A 19,534-nucleotide genomic window follows, 5' to 3' on the forward strand; every position below is an offset into this window, starting at 1 on the left:
ACACAGTGGTGGCAGTAGAACATGCCTCAGAAGCCTTTTCTTTCTCATCAATCTGTGTGCTCTAATACTGTTGAAATCTGGACCTGGTTCTCTATCACTAGAGATTTTTAAATGAGACAGGATTTTTTAATACACTTTTAGCTAAGCACAGTTTATCAGGAAGATCATTAATAAGAAATGGAGCTTCTCCTACCACAGGGTGCACTCATATAAACCACTAGATTTTTAGTGGTATCATGAGCTGGAACTTGAAAGGAAGGACCAAAGTCTTATATTTAGAGCCTTCCACACTGGCAGGAAAGAATGTAGGACTAGATTATAGAGAAGGTATTTCCTCTAAATGTTCTCTCTGCAACTCAGCTACTACTTTTCTTCCCTCACAGATGGAGTCCCCTGTCTCTACACCAGCGGTGCTGCCACTGCACCTTTTGGTACCAGTGGTCAGTAATGACATCTCATCCCCCTGTGAGCAAATCATGGTTCGTACCCGATCAGTTGGGGTCAACACATGTGATGTGGCTCTAGCTACAGAGCCTGAGTGCCTGGGCCCCTGTGAACCTGGGACAAGCGTCAACCTTGAGGGCATCGTATGGCAGGAAACAGAAGATGGTAAGTGCTATGTGTGACTTTCCTATACCTTCTCAACCTGCTTCTGCCAACATGGGCTTATCATTGTAAATAACACCAAGTATTTATTAGGAGTCTCAAGTGCCATAGTCTGCTTGTGATACCTATCCAGAGGATCGCAGCAAACTTCTTAGTAAAATCATCCAGCTTCTCGAGATTGCCACTTTTTAAAAATTAATTATCTCCCCTTCATATCAATCAACAGTGTTGGCCCTGGTGTTTAAGCAGTCACTTGATGAGTGCTAGCCAGGTAATTCAAACCGTGTCTATACTCTCCATACTCCTCTTTATCATTTTATGTGGGAGAATTTGAATGTAAATGAACTTTTGGGTCAGGCTTGAAGAGAAAAAAGTAATGAAAGGACAGCTCTGGGAGTCAAGGAAATGGAAAACCGTCACTCTTAAATTGACTTAGTGTTGGCTCATTGAATATGCAACTCTTGCCTTTTTTTACACCTGGAGGTGCAGTCAGCTCCTTCCCACTGGTTGCCTCATTGCCCAGCCACCCACGCCACTTCATGCATCTGTCACTTAGTACAGATTTTATAGGCCTAGGCAACAGGGAAATGTTTACATGGTCTTGTTTTCAGGCATCCACTAAGCAGTTGGCTCACTGTAGGGTGCTTCTGCCCAAGGCTACCATCCAGACTTCTTGTATGTTCCATTTGCCCCTGAGAACAGAATCTCTTCTATTTTGGAAGTTCATAAACCTGAAAAAGTAGGGGTGTAAAGGGACTTAACCAGGTATTCCTGATCCCTTGGTACCATCTGTGGCAATTTGATTTCAGCACATACATTCTTTTTATAAAGAATCCAAGTTCTTGTTAAAGTATGTGTGGTTTAGAGAGGCTGGGTCTCAGGGTCCCATCAGGTCTCTGCATCAGTAACCAGACTTTCAAAGCATCCCCACTCTGGAGTTTAGAGGCCCAGAGAAGCACAGCTCATTATCTCTAATTATCATAAGCTATCTTGTCAGTTTGCCCGTGGAAATTCAGGCATTTCATTGTGGTCATTCTAATCAAAGTCTGTTCCTCTGAATGTTTTGTTATGATTCAGTATTTATTTAAAGTCTACCATGCACTAGGTATTGAGGTGGTACAGGTTAAGAATTCTGTGTTTTTGGCTTTCTCATTGTTAAGCAGCAATATAGTAAAGCTTCAGCTTTCAGAATAACATTGCTGATGAAGTTTTATTGTGTGCCTGAGACCATAATGCCAAAAAAAAAAAAAAAAAAAATGTCCTATTGTGTTAGAAACCAATGCAGAGAAAATGGAGAGAGAGGTTGACCCTAGAGGTTGACTCTGGATGTGTGTATTCAGTATACAATCTGGAAATCACAAGTGGCTATCTCTAATTTTAAAAATGTCATCTGCCTATGGCCACACGTCTAAACAGCCACAGAGTCTGTTGGAATGACAAACGTATCCAGATCACAGCTCTGTGACACCAAACAACCTTCAGGGCCTGTTACCTCAATATATTGAAGATAGAAGACATCAATTTCCTGCCTATTTATTCTATCCATCTTTATGATGGTGACTTTTCTCCAAGGGCAAGATGCTTTTCATATATGTGAACCTGATGAAAACTTTGCAGGGAAGTGAGGCTAACCCTTTCACTCTCCTGAGAACAATGGGGTTACTTTTTTTTATCCCAGGATCCCTGAAACTTCCTGCCAAGGGGATGTTAGCACACACACAAAAAAAATTGTTTTAATTATTTCCTCTGAAAAGCTCTCTGGTTTTACCTGGCAGCTTATTACCAAGTTTCCCTTTTACACATTTTGAATGCATCCTGCATTTTATTGCACAGTAGTTATCACAGTTTGTAATTTTATATAATTATATTTTTCCAATAATATCTATATCTTCCACTGTTTTAGAATTCTGTGAGCTCAGGGACTCTGTTTTGCTCACCATTGAATATCTGATACTTAACACTTGGCATCTATAGTAGGCCCTCAAAGATATTTGAGTGAATGAATGCTTACATTTAGTCATTGTCATTTCTAGCTGTTAATGTATATCTAATGGCTACTGTAATATTGTTTGAACTTAGAAACCATATCAAATACTTTATAAAATTCTAGACCTTCTCTGAAACTCAGAATAAATACTGCTGTCACCAGGTAGTGAGATCACTCTCATTTATTTATGTCTGTAAGATTTTTAAAGTTCTCCTGCTTTTAGGGCGCCTGGGTGGCTCAGTTGGTTAAGCGACTGCCTTCGGCTCAGGTCATGATCCTGGAGTCCCTGGATCGAATCCCGCATCAGGCTCCCTGCTCAGCAGGGAGTCTGCTTCTCCCTCTGACCCTCCCCCCTCTCATGTGCTCTCTCTCATTCTCTCTCAAATAAATAAATAAAAACTTTAAAAAAAAAAAAGTTCTCCTGCTTTTAATACCATATTTTTTCCCATTCACTATATTGTGTTTCAGGGCTTAGTACCTCTCCTCTTTCTTTTTCATTCATCACAAGGGAAAGAGAACTATTCTGCAATTATATACTGTACTCTGCTTTCTGGCCCTCCCAGAGGGCCTTCACCTGAACCATCAGTTGGCAAAGGTCTGAATTGGGATCAGAGTTGGTTTACATTCCTTTTCATCTTCAGGTGACAGAGATTTCCTGCAAAGATCATTCTCTGCAGATCTATAAGATGTAGTATACTGAGTCAGTCCTCAAGTTAATAATAAGAACTATATACAGATACTTTAGGGAAAAAAAATCCTTCAGCCTTTAGGCTTTTTGTCTGCCACCCTACTCTTTGTACTTCTGTCTGTCTCTTTGCCCAGCAAACTGCTATCTTCAAATGGAAAAATCCTTAGAGCTTAGAGAGAAGCTGTGAATCCTTGGCCTCTGAGAGAAATGGAGGATCATGAGGTCCTTGTAGAACTGAGCCACCTTGCTGAGAACAGGTGTAGGGGCAGGCCCTCAATTCTTCCTGGTTTCTTTGCCTACCTGTCCTGCAGTGTTGTTTCTTTCTTCCCTCTCAGTGCATACCTTGCCTTGGAGACATTTTTAAATTCCTGCAGATTCCATCTCTTTTTAGGCTGTTCATAATTCAGCCAGCACTGCACAGATCCTCCTTGACTAGGCTCCACCTTAGGACTTTAAAGACCCAAGTATAACTTGGAATGTTCTCTTTGGCTTTTTTGAGATGTAGCACTTATGCAGAGGTCTGATTCCACCTGATTTCATTTTGTCCCACCTCACTTCAAATCAAAATAACAGAGGCGTCTGGGTGGCTCAGTTAGTTAAGTGTCCAACTCTTGGTCTCAGCTCAGGTCTTGATCTCAGGGTCATGAGTTCAAACCCCACATTGGGCTCTATGTTGGGCATGGAGCGTACTTTAGAAAAAAAAAAAAAAATCCAAATAACAGGTCCCAAATCCATTCCTAGTTCACAAGGCTTACTTTAACCCAGGGTCCTGGAAACAATGTATAAGAATCCTTAAAGCAGACCATATTCTTTTACTGAGGCAAAATTGCTTCCTGGCTTCTATGGTGTTTTTAAGAAAGGGAAGGCTGACATTTTTAAATAAGAATTCCAGGAGATGCTATAGGTTTTTCTTTTCAAGCAGTCACACTGAGTGTAACATTACTTTATCAAATGTGCTTTCTGGAAGAATTTGTGGTATAGTGGAAAGAGCACCAGAGTGAAAAACAGGAGAGCCATATACTAGTTGACTATTGCATCTTGAAAATGAACAATTTCATAGATCAAAACTAAAGAATATTAATACCAGTGATGAAATTTCATTATACACTTGTTATATAGAGTTGTTTTTTCAGAAAAATGAAACTACTCACCTTGCCAGTCTCCCATTCAGAAGATTTCCACCCACATTTTTCAACTCCTGATCCTAGTCTGACAAGTGGAAGAATTCACAAAACCCAGTTGCTTTTGATGCAAGTATATGGTAGCTGACATAAGCTCAGCTCGCAGTACTGCTTAGCAATCCCTTCATCACCCTGTGACATTCACATTTCCCAATACTTAACCTCATTCTCAGGATTCATTAGCCCAATTCATTCTCTCTTCATGCTTTTAAGCAACTAGGATCAAAGATACCTGCCTAAACCCTCCCAGCTTCCCTCCTCTTTCTTAAAATGTATTTTTATGTCCTATTATTCCCTTTTTCTCTCTCTTTTTTTTTAAGATTTTTTTATTTATTCATTTGAGACACAGAGATAGAGCACAAGCAGGGGGAGAAGCAGACTCCCCGCGGAGCAGGGAGCCCGATGCGGGGCTCGATCCCAGGACCCTGGGATCACGATCTGAGCCGAAGGCAGATGCTTAACCATCTGAGCCACCCAGGCGCCCCCCCCCTTTTTCTCTCCTTATTCTGAAGATTCTTTAAGACTTTATACCATGACACTGGGGAGGGTATGTACTATGGTGAGCGCTGTGAATTGTGTAAGACTGATGAGTCACAGACCTGTACCCCTGAAACAAATAATACATTATATGTTAATAAAAAAAAAGACTTTGTACCATGAATTTTATCTGCTCTTCTTCATCTTCATTCTTTCCCCTTCTATTTAAACTCTCTCTGCAGGGCGCCTGGGTGGCTCAGTCGGTTAAGCGACTGCCTTCGGCTCAGGTCATGATCCCAGGGTCCTGGGATTGAGTCCCACATCGGGCTCCTTGCTCTGCGGGAAGCCTGCTTCTCCCTCGCCCACTGCCCCTGCTTGTGTTCCCTCTCTCGCTGTGTCTCTCTCTGTCAAATAAATAAATAAAATCTTTAAAAAAATAAATAAATAAATAAATAAATAAACTCTCTCTGCAACAGTTAGAATGAAAGTATTTTTCTCATCCTTGCTACCATTTTGAACTGTTGACCTCTCTCCTTTTCTTCACTACTTGCTATTGCTGTTTACAATCTCTTTTTACCTACTCAGTATCATATACCATCTTGGCATCAGATTTCTTCTGCCACCATTTGACTGAAATGATCTCATACCAATGATCATCTGTTTTCTAAAGGTCTTTTCTCAGTCTGCCCTAGACTTTTAGAAGCTCTACTGTTTCTCTATTCTTGAAACTCCTCTCTTGTCATTATCATACCTCTCAAAAATCTCATTTCTCTTTTTGACTGGTTATTCTCTTTATTTTGTGTCAGCCCCTCTTCCTCCTTGTATTTATTAAGTCAGAAGTTCCAGAAGGGTTTTAGGATGCTGAAATATTGGTCAGTTCTGTTCTCTTGGCCTTTGGGAGGACCTGTGGCAACTGGTGTCCCACTCCTTTCCCCCAGACAAGCAGCCTTATCCACAATATATTTTTTTCACATACTATGTATGCCATAGTGGGGAAAGTTGAGGAAACATTGAGTTAAGAATGGGATTTGGCTGCTAGGAACAGAAGATGAAGTAATAATGATTTAATATAAGAAAATTCTGAAGGTAGGCAGTCCAGGGCTGGTACGATGACTTCTAATGTAATCAGTGTTCCAGGCTCCTTAAAGTTACTTCTTCATTACAAAATTGCTAATGTAGCTCTAGACATCACATTTACTTTCCAGGTTGAAAATGAAGGAGAAGAGTAAAGTAGCTTTGGCTTCCCACCTAATCTGTTTACCTTTGACAGGCTTTCCCAGAAGCCAGATCTAAGACCTCCCTAAATCTCATTGGCTACCCCTTCTGCAAGGGAGACAAAGAAATGTCGTGTTTTAACTGGATACATTATTTACCCATACAAAACAGAGTCATATTAAGGAAGAAGGGGAAGCAGCCTGCTCTGCCACTCTTCTTTGCATAACCTTCATACGTCATAACTCCCAGAAGTCATTGCTTCAGCAGTCTTCTTTTAGTAAGTGCAGTCTTTTATATTCATTGCTTCAGCTGTCTCCCTTGTATGAACAGTCCCCACATCTTTATCTCTAGACTTGACCTTTTGCCTAATCCCATTTCATACATCACCAGAAGCTGATTTCTTAAATTCAGAATGTCTGAAAAAGAATAATCTTTCTCCTGAAATTTGCGTCTCTTTCCCTCTTCTCTATTTCTCTTTATTACACCTACTTTCATTACCTATATTACCATCCTACCTGTTTTCTAGGCTCAAACCTCCCTAGAGTTATTTCTGACTCTTACTTCATCTTTTTTTTTTTTTTTAAGTAGGCTCCACACCCAGCATGGAGGCCAATGTTGGCCTTGACTCATGACCCTGAGATCAAGACCCAGGGTCTACCTCTGCTGTCCCACCAGATGCAACCCAGAATATTTCTACTTTGCGGTGATTTATATGTTAGGCTCCTTTGTGAAACTGTATATGAAGGGTATTCTGCTAAAAAAAAGTTTCAATATCATTTATCTGGGTTCACCTTCCCACTCCAATTGCTCTTATAACATCTCTGAAATGGTCTTTTACCAGAATATCAGAAAGACCAAAAAAAAAAAAAATCAGAAAGACAGAAGTTACAGGGCTATAAGACCATGTTTTTGAAGCTAAAGCAAGTACAACTCCCTTGTATGCCATGAAAAACTATATGATGAGTTCGGTCCATCTTCCAAAGCTAAATTCTAGCTTAAAGATTTGGTGGGGAGGAGGGAGTTTCAATTTTTGTATCCATTAAAGATTTGTCATATATATGCACAAGCAGACATAGAAAGGCTATGCATCCCCATCTCCACATTTTTATTTAACAACTAAGAGTGTCAGGCATTGTTTGAAAATCACTGTTTCAAGAACTAATAGTGTCTTAAAGGCATAGTAATACAGAACAGATATCTGAACTAGTGTCAAGAGAATTGGATTCCAGAGCAGATTATACCGTTAGCTAGCTTGTGTCATCTTGGGTAAGTCTCTTATCTGGCCTTAGATTTCTAATTTGTGGGGGCTTGGACTAGATCTGCACTGTTTAATAAGACTCTTTTGATGGAAATACGCTTTCCAAAATGGTAGTCTAGTCATGTGTGATACTGAGCACCCTAAAATGTGGCACATGATACTGGGGATTATTAAATTTAAATGGTCACATGTCACTAGTGGTTTACTGTATTGGACAGCATAGGGGCTAGATGAGCCTTACGTTATATATACTTTAAAAGTGTAAAAATATACTGTGAGATAGAAAGAAGAGTAAATATGTGGGAGGATGAAGAGGGTGGGTAAGTAGCTGACATCTGCACAGACCCAGGGTGATTTCTATGACTCTGGCCCCTGTTACCTGGGAGAGCATTTGGCCCTGCTTCAAACTCTGTGGTTGAGCCTTGTGCTTTGGTCTATGGGTTGCAGTTTTCTCATTATCAGAGTAATAGGCAGTGGTTTTGCTTAGCAGGAAGTTAGTTTGCCTGTGGTAACTCTGCTGAGAACCTGCCTCAGCAGTTCTTCATCCCCATCTGATTGCAGATCCCAGCTGCAGGTCTTTATCCTTCTCACTAAAAAGAAGGGGCTGTCCATTAATCTTCTTTCATGGAAATGGTAATCTTGGTAGTTACTCTTGGTATATTCTGTGTGATTCTGACGTAGGATAGTATGTGTGTGAACCGTGAAGTACCTAATTTTAGATATTTATACTGGAAAGTTACACTGGTTCTCAGCTTCTGGTTTTTTCTTTTTCCTTGGCTATCATTAACAATCCTTCACCTTCAGTCTTGCCTCAGGCAGCACTTACCTGGAGAAAGAGATGGTGCGCAGTGACCAAGCTTTCTCCACTGCTTAGCCAGTTGCTTACTAGCCTGACTCGTGCAGAAACAGCTCCACCAATAGCACAGTCATAAAGAGTCTAGCAGCCATTGTCTGGCACCACAAATCTTCATAGCAACAGACCACCACATGGCAACAGCAGCCACACAAAGGAAACATTAGGGAAATCAATACTTACTTTCTCCCACCCCTCCCCCACCCAAAACATCAGCCAACACATTTTTCCCACCTAGCAGCTTACTCCCAGGGGATGCTTTAGGGCAGTTACATGTCTATATACCCTTGTGGATTATGTTATCTGCCCACTGTCATATACTTAAATCCTGAAGCCCTAAGGAAAAATTTCAGTTACAGACTTTGAGTTTCATTTTGCAAATTGCAAAATAAACTAATCTCCAAGGGAGAGAGATGTCCATTTGTGCACTGTCACCCACCACCTCCCTCACTTCAGCAAAGCACAGTGGGGTGGTACAGTTGGCCAGACTGTGGACTTGGCAGATAAGCAAGGTTGCTTCAAATGAAATTCTTTTGATATTTCAGTTGTTACTCTAAGATGGGTTCAGAGACAGACCTATTTTGTTATTAATGTCATCCTTTAACAAATAATTCCTAATACTTATGTATGAAACCCAGTAAGTGATACCTAGGCAATAAGTACAGTCTGGTATAAACTGGGACTGATCATTAGCCCCAGTTAATTTAGCTTTGGCATATGATTCCAAGAGGTAAAAGGGATAAGGTTGTTTAACTGGTCTGGGTCATAGTGTCCTCATTTGTAAAATTAGGAGGTTGGACTGCATATCTCTGTGGTCCTTCCAGCTGTGATATTTACAATTCTGTGATCATTTGTGTGGGACAGACAAGAGAACTGTCTTTGTTAATCATTGGTTGTGGTGAGATCTGCTGGAAGATGTTGTTGAACCCTCTGGTCTCGGTGCTTACACTGCTAAAAACAGGTCCTGGCCCTGCCCTGGTTGATAAAGCTGCTGTAACAATGATGGGCAGAAGCTATTAACAAACTTGGCAACCGGCCTTTTCTCCCACAGCAGTAGTTTTCAGACCAGTTCAGGCAGAGCTTTGCTCCCAGGTCGCTGCTGCTGCCTCTTAATGATACCAGTAAGAACTCCCTCTTTCTCTCTCTCCTCTCTCTTTCTGTCTCTGACTGCTTTATAAAACAAGAGGCTGTTCTGCACCTCTTCTAATACTTCATTATCCTATCTCCCTCAGGCTTTACCGAACAAAGAAATCATAGGGCATCAACTTTATAATTTAGGCAGCTGGAGATCATTTCCCCAGGATAGGGGTGGGTAGGTAGCTCATTCCCCCTGGCATGAGGCAGCATTGCTAAATGGCCTGTGTTTTGTCTGCCAGGCTTAGGCTTTGTTAGGTCCATTCAGCCTTCTCTGTATTTGAGTTAAATTATAGTGGCAAACCAAGCCCCTATACTTTTAGAAGGGTAAGGGTTAGGGAAAAAATGGAAAGTGTGTCGTTTATAGGCCCTGCTACTTGCTAATTGCTCAAGGAATTTTTGTTTAATCCACTGTCACTGTGCTTACTCCTGCCAGATCCTTTATTTCCTCTCGTTGCTGCCTTCATGGCCTTCTCCATAGCAACAAGCTCTGTGACAAAAAGGCTATGGTGAGAAATTGAGTAGTTCCCCCTCCCACAAGCTCTGTACTCTCTTTTCTGTTTAGTATGTCTTTTTTTTTTTTAATTTATTTTTTGACAGAGAGAGACATAGCGAGAGAGGGGACACAAGCAGAGGGAGTGGGAGAGGGAGAAGCAGGCTCCCCACCGAGCAGGGAGCCCGATGTGGGACTCGATCCCAGGACCCCGGGATCATGACCTGAGCCGAAGGCAGACGCTTAACGACTGAGCCACCCAGGCGCCCCTAGTATGTCTTTACAGAGCCTAAAAGACTGCTATCGAATACTTTTCTACCCCCATTGAACTCAAAATCAAATGACACTTTTTAACCCTGAACTATTTCAGTGAACAACCTGCCTTCTCCTTATTTGACTGATTATGCCCATCTTTTGAAAAATTTCTTGTATCATTCAGTACATTGAAATACTGTGCATATTCCCATTTACCAAGCTCCCCTCTGCTTTTCAGCTTTTAGCCTGCTGCTTAAAATTATCCTATTAAAAAGTCTCCCAGAATCAACTATCAGTATGGAGAAAGAATGGATGAAGAAAGTGGAAACCCTCCCCCACCCTCCCCCCAAGTACAGTTGCATTAGATACTAGACTGGTCCACTACCCTGGAGTTTGGGCATATAACTAACTTGCATCTCAGCTGATCCTGGTACTGTTGTACAGGAGTCACAAACCTAAGTGTTTTTGTTTTTATGTTAATAGGTCTTATTGAACAATAATAGAAATATAAATATGTGCACAAATCATAAGCATGCAGGTCATCAAATTTTCAAAGTGAGCCCACTTCGTGGTATGAAGAAATGCATTATTACTACAACCCCAGAAGCCCCTTCATTCTTCCCTTCCAATAGCTAACCCCTTCAAAAAAAATCAATTCTGACTGCCAACATCATAGATTAGTGTTCTCCATTTTGAACATTATATAAATAAAATCATTACAGTGTATACTTTTTTATGTCTAGCTGTTCAACATTATGCCAGTGAAATTTATCCATGTTGTTATATATAGTGGTACTTTGTTTATTCTCATTATTTTACAGTATTTCATTATGTGAATGTAACACTATTCAGTTGTTGATGAGCATTTGGATTGTTTGCAGTTTGGGGCTGTTGTGCAAAATGCTGCTGGAAAAATTGTTGTATGTATCTTTTGAGGAATATATGTACATACTCCTATTCTCTATATACTTAGGAATGGAATTCCTGAGTCCTTAGGTATACATATGGTTAGCTCCAGTAGATATTGCCAGTTTTCCAAAGTGTCTGAACTAGTTTATACTCCTACTTCTGATTAGAATCCTGGTTGCTTGGCATCCTTAGCAACACTTGACCTTACTTGTCTTTTTCATTTTATTTTTTTAAAAAAGATTTTATCTATCAGAGAGAGAGAGGGAGAGGCAGGCAGAAGGAGAAGCAGGCTCCTCGCTGAGCAAGGAGCCCGATGTGGGACTTGATCCCAGGACTCTGGGATCATGACCCAAGCCGAAGGCAGACGCTTAACCAACTGAGCCACCCAGGCATCCCTCTTTTTCATTTTAGCCATCGTGTTTGGTGTATGTATGACTAATTTGCATTTCCATGAAGATCATGAAATTGAGCTTTTTTCATGTGCTTATTGGCCGTTTGGAAATCTTCGATGAAGTGTGTGTTTAACCACTTTTGGACTGGGTTATATGTTTTTTCTTACAAATTTGTAGGAATTTTTTGTATATTCTGATTACAAGTCCTTTGTCAGATGTATATGTATTATAAATGTCTTATTTTGTATCTTGCCTTTTCTCTTAATGGTAACTTTTCATGAATGGAAGTTCTTCATTTTTATAAAGTCTAGTTTATCTCTTTTTCTTTTATAGTAAGTGCTTTGTGTCCTGTTTAAGGAAATTTTGCCTTTTCCAAGGTAATGAAGATATCCTATGTGTTTTTTTGAGAACTTTATTTTTTTTTAATTTTCACATATAGATCTACTGTCTATTGATTTTTGTTTAGGGTATGAGTTGGGAGTCAAGATTCTACTTTTTTCATATGGTTACCTAATTGACCCAGCACTTATTGAAAAAGGCCATCCTTCCCACCTCCATCCTCCCCCCACCCCTGCACTGCAGTGTCACATTTGTTATGTCAAGTGACATAGGTGTGGGTTTATTTCTGGACCCTGTCTTCTGTTCCACTCATTCACTTGTCTAGTCTTATGTCAGTACTACACTGTCTTAATAACTATAGCTTTATGAGGCTTGGTATCTAGTACTGTAAGTTCTCCGGCTTTATTGTACTTCAAGATTGCCTTGGGTATTCTTGGCCTTTTGCATTTTCGTATAAATATTAGGATCAGTTTGTGAATTTTTATGAAAAAAAAAAACACCTGAGATTTTGATTGGGATTGCATTAGATCTACAGATAAATTTGGGGAAGACCCAAAGTTTTATCCTTTTATTTAAGCTAGTGTTACTCAGTTGGGTGTGGCATAGTGGTGCAGAGATCAGAGCAAGCCAGTGATATCACTTGGGGAGATTGTTTAAAAGATATGTTGACTATCCCTTACTCCTAATGTTCTGAATCAGTGGGCTCAGTATAGAGCTTAAGTATTTATTATGGAGCAGTTTCCCAAAAAATTGATTTGCTACCATCACCACTGTGTTCCACCCACCCTATTTGAGAGCCACTGACCTAGACTGTAATCTTGGCTAACAGCAGTAATTCATTGAGGCTAATTGAGGTAAAATCTGATTTAATCAATACCAGGTCAGCTTTGTTTGGGGCTATATTTCCTAAGGCTACTATAACAAAGTACAAAAACTGGGTAGTTTAAAACAAATTTATTGTCTCACAGTTCTGGAGGCTAGATGTCAGAAATCAAGGGGTTAGCAGGGCTGTGCTTTCTCTGATGTTTGAGGGAAGAATGTTTCCTTGCCTCTTCTAGCTTCTGGTGTTTGCCAGTAATCCTTGGCATCCCTTGGCTTATAGATGTCATCACTCCAGTCACATGGCTGGCTATCTTCTCCCTGTGTGCCTTCACATCTTCTTCCGTCTGTCAGTGTGTCCAAATTTCCCCTTTTTATTAGGACACCAGTCATATTGGATTAGAGCCCACTTAAATGACCTCATTTTAACTTGATTGCCTTTATAAAGACCCTGTTTCCAAATAAGATCACATTCTGAGCTATCAGGGGTTAGGACTTCAATTCAACCAAATGGGGGCGGGGGGGACACAATTCAACCCAAAACAGAAGCCACTGAAAATTTCAAAATAATTATTGTCACAAGTTAGAGAGAGGAAGGAAATCCAGAATTGTTTATAGTAATACGAGACACTGCTTTCCAGAGCCACTCTGGGCAGAAGATCATCCACTCTCTAATCTCAACCATTCCTCTCTCTACATTACTATCCCCCCCCCCCCCCCCCTTTTGGCACTGAGAACTACAGTGTGGTTTGGTTCTGCTCTGTTAACAAACCCTGAAAATGCCAAGTGGAGGTTACCAGAAAGAAAAAGAGGCTTCAGCAGTTAGCCGTTTCTGTCAGCCTCTAGCTGAAGAAGGCTGAAAGGAAAAATGCCTCATGTAGACTAGCCTCTAGCCATATTCTTACCCCGGTTCTTCCTGTTAGGCCATAAAGCAGTAAAACCGTGGACAAGTGTGAGTCCACCTCAGCCTCAGGCAAGTATTTCTTCAAAGCTGTCCCATTGAGATGATACCATCCTTCTTATTTCCAGTAGCTTTCACACAAGGATTCCAGCAGGACAGCCGAGGGCGTGATGACCTCTGCTGAGCTGCCTCCCAGTGTGGGTATAGTGTGTGGTTACCTCAGCAAGAAGAAAGGGAGGATGTGAGATTTCAGGGTGTGGTGAGCCAGGCTTTGTTGCACTTAGGCAGTTTCCATGGTGTGGGAACTTATAGATGGGAGGAGGAATTGTATTAGATCTTTATTGTTCCTCCGCAGCCTCCCTGTTCCCACAGTCTGGGGGTGGAGTGGCTTTACATTTGATAGATGTCCCACTCTGGCCTTACATCTCTACCTAACCAGCTCCCCAAATTGGTACTTGCTTGACAGTGGTTTCAGCTGGCCCTCTATTATACTTTAGCCTGAAATTCTGTGGAGAGAAAATACCACGGTCATGTGAAAATGGTTCCAGGATGGTGGGTGTTACCTTGTGCTTTCTTGGTTCCTTCAGCCCCAAAAGATCCCAGAAATAAGGGCTTAGGATTTTTGTTTCCTGTCAATCCCAGAATTGAAGGCAGAAGAAATTGAAGACACAGTGGTTCCCAGATTTTGCTGCACATTAGAATGTGGGGGCAGAGATTTAAAGACCTGATGCCCAGGTCTTGCCCAGTTAAATTAAATCACAGTGTCTGCAGGTGGGAACCAGGTATCAGTATTTTTTAATCATCTGGGGGTGTATCCCATATGCACCAAGTTGGGGAACCACTGGTCCATAAACTTCAAACATTTCGGCAGAAGACTTTATTCCAAATTGCTTTATAGGATAACCTCAGAGACTTATATTTAGAGTATTAATAAAGGGCTCCTAGGAAATATAGATTCTTTTTGGAAGTATCTTCTCTAAGGGAATAATAACCACACTTCTGCCTTTGGGTTTCTGGTTTTGGAAGAGTCATACATGATTTGATCCTTCCCGACTTGCAGACAAATGGATTGCCAGGATAAGTGAGATTTAAAAAACAAACAAACAAACAAACAAAACACCTGGGGATATTGCTGTTCAGCTGATTTGAGGTTCTGCCTGCTTGAGGTTTGGTAGAACATAGGAATTTATAGCATAGTAAAGCATTTTCTCTAATAATTTTCATTGCTGTAGACAAATTTGGGACCAGAGTTTTACCTAAAATATGGCACTTTTTATCAAATTTCCAGATATTACTACTGGTAAACCCATAAAAAAAAATAGTTTTCAGAATACAACTGATTTAGGGAAAAAATCATAGGTAGTCACCTTGCATGAATTTCTAGTTATATTCACCCTTTTCCTACACCTCTGGTTTGAACTTTAGTCCTGGAATAAACAGTGCTCAAAATTTGCCTAATCTCTAATCACCGGACAAGATTAAACATTAGACAGTATACCAGAGATCAGCTGTGAGAAGTAAACAGTTCCTGTGTTCTGCCAGTTAGGGTTTCCACAGAGGTAGTAGTTTCAAACCAGCCCTCCTCATAGGCATCCTTTTGTACCTCTCCTCTCGGTCCTACCAATTTCCTGTGGTGTACTGCTCCAGCCCAAGATGCAGCTATGCTTACAGGTTTCCAGAAACTGTGACTTACTTACTTTGCTCCACCCTTGTCTCTACAGAGGACTAGAAAACCTGAAATTAGTATTGACTGGAAGTTAAGATATTTGTTGCAGATGCATCCTCCTCCTTCTTGCCCCCATTCCCAATACCACTTGACAAACATGTCTGTCATTCTCATTTAGAAAGAAATTAGACCTATGCAGAGCCCTTTTAACAGGCTCTTGATCATTTAGTGGTGGCTAAAAAGACCTTCGGCCCGTATAAGAAGTATGGGGAGTAATAAAGAGGACTTTACTAGGAAAGCGAACTAGAAGAGCACAACTGAAGGCGTATTTAACTTCCAGAGAACAGGACTAGATTGTACCACACTTGGGCATCAGTGTAAAGAGTGTTAGCAACAACCATTAGTTTCTTGTTAACCACTCCCATTAGCACTGGACATTAGCTTAGCTCTTTGTGTTTCTCTAACCACACTAAGGAAATACAGCTTCCAAGGGAATCTTTTTTAAGGTGACAAGCCTTAAAATTTAAAAAGAAGGGGAAAGAAAAAGAAAAAAGGGCCTTTCAGGGGTACCTGGGTGGCTCATTCGGTTAAGTCTGCCTTTGGCTCAGGTTATGATCCTGGAGTCCTGGGATCGAGCTCTGTGTCAGGCTCCCTGCTCAGCGGGGAGCCTCCTTCTCCCTCTCCTCCCCATGCTTGTGTTCTCTTTCTCTCTCTCTCTGTCAAATAAATAAATAAAATCTTTAAAAAAGAAAAAAGGGTCTCTTAAAAATAACAGATGATAGAACTGATGTTTGCACACCCAGGAATAAATCCCTTTACCATGGCTTCTGCCTTGAGATGTGAGTCTTAGGGGTCAGTTGTAAATTGCATAGAACATATGAAATGGTTTGGTACCAAAAGTCTTGCTAAATCCACTTGTTTTTAAACTGTGCAAATGATCTGATATGTCATCTGTAAATGGTAGGCAAAGTTGATGAGTTCTTGATCTAGTGGGTAACTTTGTTTTTGTTATAAAAGTTATTAAGTCGAAAGTTTGAAGTAGAGAAGCTTTTATATGTATCTTTAGACCAAGAGATCCTCTACTAAGAGGAGGAATGTGGATGCTTAAAAGTCTTCATTTTGAGCTTTTTTATACTGTACTTTGAATTCATGATGAGAGACAGTAAGCTGTAATTTCCTTCTGCATTTTCTATCCCACTACTAGCAACTATTTTTTCATCTGATTTTTTTTTTTAATTACATTTTTTACAGAGTTAAAAATGCCTGGCTTCTTGGATATGACACCAAAAGCATGGGCAATAAAAGTAAAAATAGTTAAATTTGATTTCATTGAAATTAAAAACTTTTATTCATCAAAAGATACTATGAAGAGAGTTAAAAAGACAACTAACAGAATGAGAGAAAATATTTGCAAGTCATATATCTGATAAGGGATTAATGTCCAGAATATATAAAGAACCCCTACAACCCAACAACAAAAATACCAAACAACCCAATTCAAAACAGAGCAGAGGAGGGGCACCTGGGTGGCTCAGTTGGTTAAGTGTCTGCCTTCAGCTCAGGTCATGATCCTGGATTCCCGGGATCGAGCCCCAAGTCTGGTTCCCTGTTCAGCAGGGAGCCTGCTTCTCCCTCTCCCTCTGCCCCTCCCCCCCTCATGCTCTCTCTCACTCACTCTCTCAACTAAATAAATAAAAGTTAAAAAAAAAAAAAGAGCAGAGGACTTGAATAGACATTTTACCAAAGAAAATATACAAATGACCAGTAAGTGCATGAAAAGATGCTCAGCATTATTAATCACAAGGGAAATGCAAATTAAAACCACAGTGAGATACTTCACACCTACCAGGATGGCTATTATCACAAAAAGAAAAAGAAAAGGACAATAACAAGTGTTGGAGAGGATGTGAAGAAGTTGGAACGCTTGTGGATTATGGATGGGAGCATAAAATGCCATAGCCATTGTGGAAAACAGTGTGGTCATTCCTCAAAAAGTTAAACATAGAATTAATATATGATCTAGCAATGCTCTTCCTAGATAGACACCCCAAATAATTGAAAACAGGTGTTCAAACAAAACTTGTACATGAATATGGATGGAAACAGCCCAATGTCCACCAACAGATAGATAAACAAAATGTGGTATATACTTTTCAATGGAATATTATTCAGCAATGAAAAGGAATGGAATTTTGACACCTGCTACAATGTGGATAAACCATGAAGACATTATGCTAAGTGAAATAAGCCAGACATAAAAGAACAAATACTGTATGATTCCACTTAGATGAGGTATCTACAATAGGCAAATATATAGAGACAAAGTAGAATAGAGTTATTAGGAGCTAGGAGGCAGAGGGAACCGGGAGTTATTGCTTAATGGTTACAGTGTTTCTGTTTCAGGTGAGGAAGAACTTTTGAAAACAGATAGTAATTATAGTTCTCAAAAAAATTGTAACAACTTTTTATTGACAATCTGGGAAACAGAAAAAGGAAAAATCGTAAATCACAAAGAAGAAATAACTACTGTTACAATTTTGTTATACATACATTTTTTTGTTTTAGTTTTAACAAATTGGACCTGTCTCTGTATATTTATAATCTTCTTTGTTTATGGATGAATATATAATGAACATTCTCCTGTAACATTTATTTTTTTTTAAGATTTTTTTTTAAAAGATTTTATTTATTTGACAAAGCTAAGCAGAGGGAGGGAGAGGGAGAAACAGGCTCCCTGCTGAGCAAGGAGCCCGATGTGGGACTCGATCCCAGGACCCTGGGATCATGACCCTGGCCAAAGGCAGCTGCTTAACTGACTGAGCCACCCAGGCGTCCCAAGATTTTTTAATTTATTCATTTGAGACACAGAGATAGAGAGCATGAGCAGGGGGAGAGGGAGAAGCAGGCTCCCTACTGAGCCAGGAGCCCGATGTGGGGCTCAATCCCAGGACTCTGAGATCATGACCTGAGCCGAAGGCAGACGCTTAACCATCTGAGCCACCCAGGCGCCCTGTAACATTTTTTTTTAAAGATTTTATTTATTTGAGAGAGAGAGAAAGAGATCACAAGCAGGGGAGGAGCAGAGGGAGAGGGAGAAGCAGACTCCCCACTGAGCAGGGAGCCTGACGCGGGGCTTGATCCCAGGACGCTGGGATCATGACCTGAGCTGAAGGCAGACGCTTAACCGACTGAGCCACCCAGGTGCCCCTCTCCTATAACATTAAATTGTCTCCTGTAACATTGTTAAAAAACCACACATTCTATATTAAGGATGTATCATGGTTGATTTAATCAAGTTACTTTCCCTTTTTTTTTTTTCATGACTTAAAAAAAAGATACTTCTGAAATTTTCCAACTCTTTAAGAACTGAGCTTTTTCATATCAATAAAATACTCACAAAGGGAAACACATTATGTGTCTCATAATAACCTTGCAGCTTTGCACTGTTGAGTTTCTGTCCCCTAGCTCTTTTTCCTTTTTCTATCCTCTTGCTGCCTTTTACTTTGACATTTTCTTTTTGGTTCTTGCCTCTTCTGCTTTTTGTATCTTACCCTTTGCCACCAGTATGCAGCTTTATTGCTGCTTCTATTTCTTTTCTGGTAGAGAGAGGTCAAACATAAAATCAATAACCTGTTCTCAGCCAAAAATAAACCTACAAGTGTTGATGTCTTTCACTCTAGTCCACAATTTTATTCTCAAATGCAGTACACAGACCATTTAGTGTATTACACCTGGAAATGTGGGTTGCTGAGAACCAAGAAGGCATATCCTCATCTTGTGAGACAACATAGTTAAAAATACAGGCTTTTTAGAGTCAGACTGATTTGGATTCAGATCCTGGCTTTTGTATCTTATTTAGCTGTGTAACATAGGAACAGATTGCTCCAACCTTACATTTCTTCATCTGTAAAATGGGAATGATAATACTTTGGAGATTGTTGAGAGGATTAAATAGGAGATAATATATGGAAGACTTGGGGCACCTGGGTGGCTCAGTCGGTTAAGCGTCTGCGTTCAGCTCAGGTCATGATCCCAGGGTCCTGGGATCGGGCCCTGCATCGGACTCCCTGCTCAGTGAGGAGCCTGCTTCTTCCTCTCCCTCTCTCCGCCACCCCCGCTTGTACACTTTCTCGTTCTCTGTCAAATAAATAAAAATCTTAAAATACATATATATGGAAGACTCTTCACAATAAATGGTAACTTTTTAATTAAAAGCAATGCTTTTTATTTTATTGAAGTATAGTTGACATGGAATGTTATATTTCAGGTGTACAATATAGTGATTCGACAATTCTGTACATTATGTTATGCTCATCACGGTAAGTGCAGTTACCATCTGTCATCATACATTATTACAATAT

General features: G+C 40.3%; 1 protein-coding gene across 1 annotated transcript in view; it reads left to right on the top strand.

Moving 5' to 3' along the window:
* Positions 1 to 19,534, top strand: part of ZNF609 (zinc finger protein 609) — a 182,404-nt gene that overhangs the window by 127,576 nt on the left and 35,294 nt on the right. The window contains exon 2 of the mRNA XM_044917905.1: positions 384 to 609. Within this exon, the coding sequence (XP_044773840.1) occupies positions 384 to 609 (226 nt within the window). The remainder of the gene's footprint in view (positions 1 to 383; positions 610 to 19,534) is intronic.

This window comes from Neomonachus schauinslandi, chromosome 9 (assembly GCF_002201575.2).
Source record: "Neomonachus schauinslandi chromosome 9, ASM220157v2, whole genome shotgun sequence".
Taxonomy (NCBI): domain Eukaryota; kingdom Metazoa; phylum Chordata; class Mammalia; order Carnivora; family Phocidae; genus Neomonachus; species Neomonachus schauinslandi.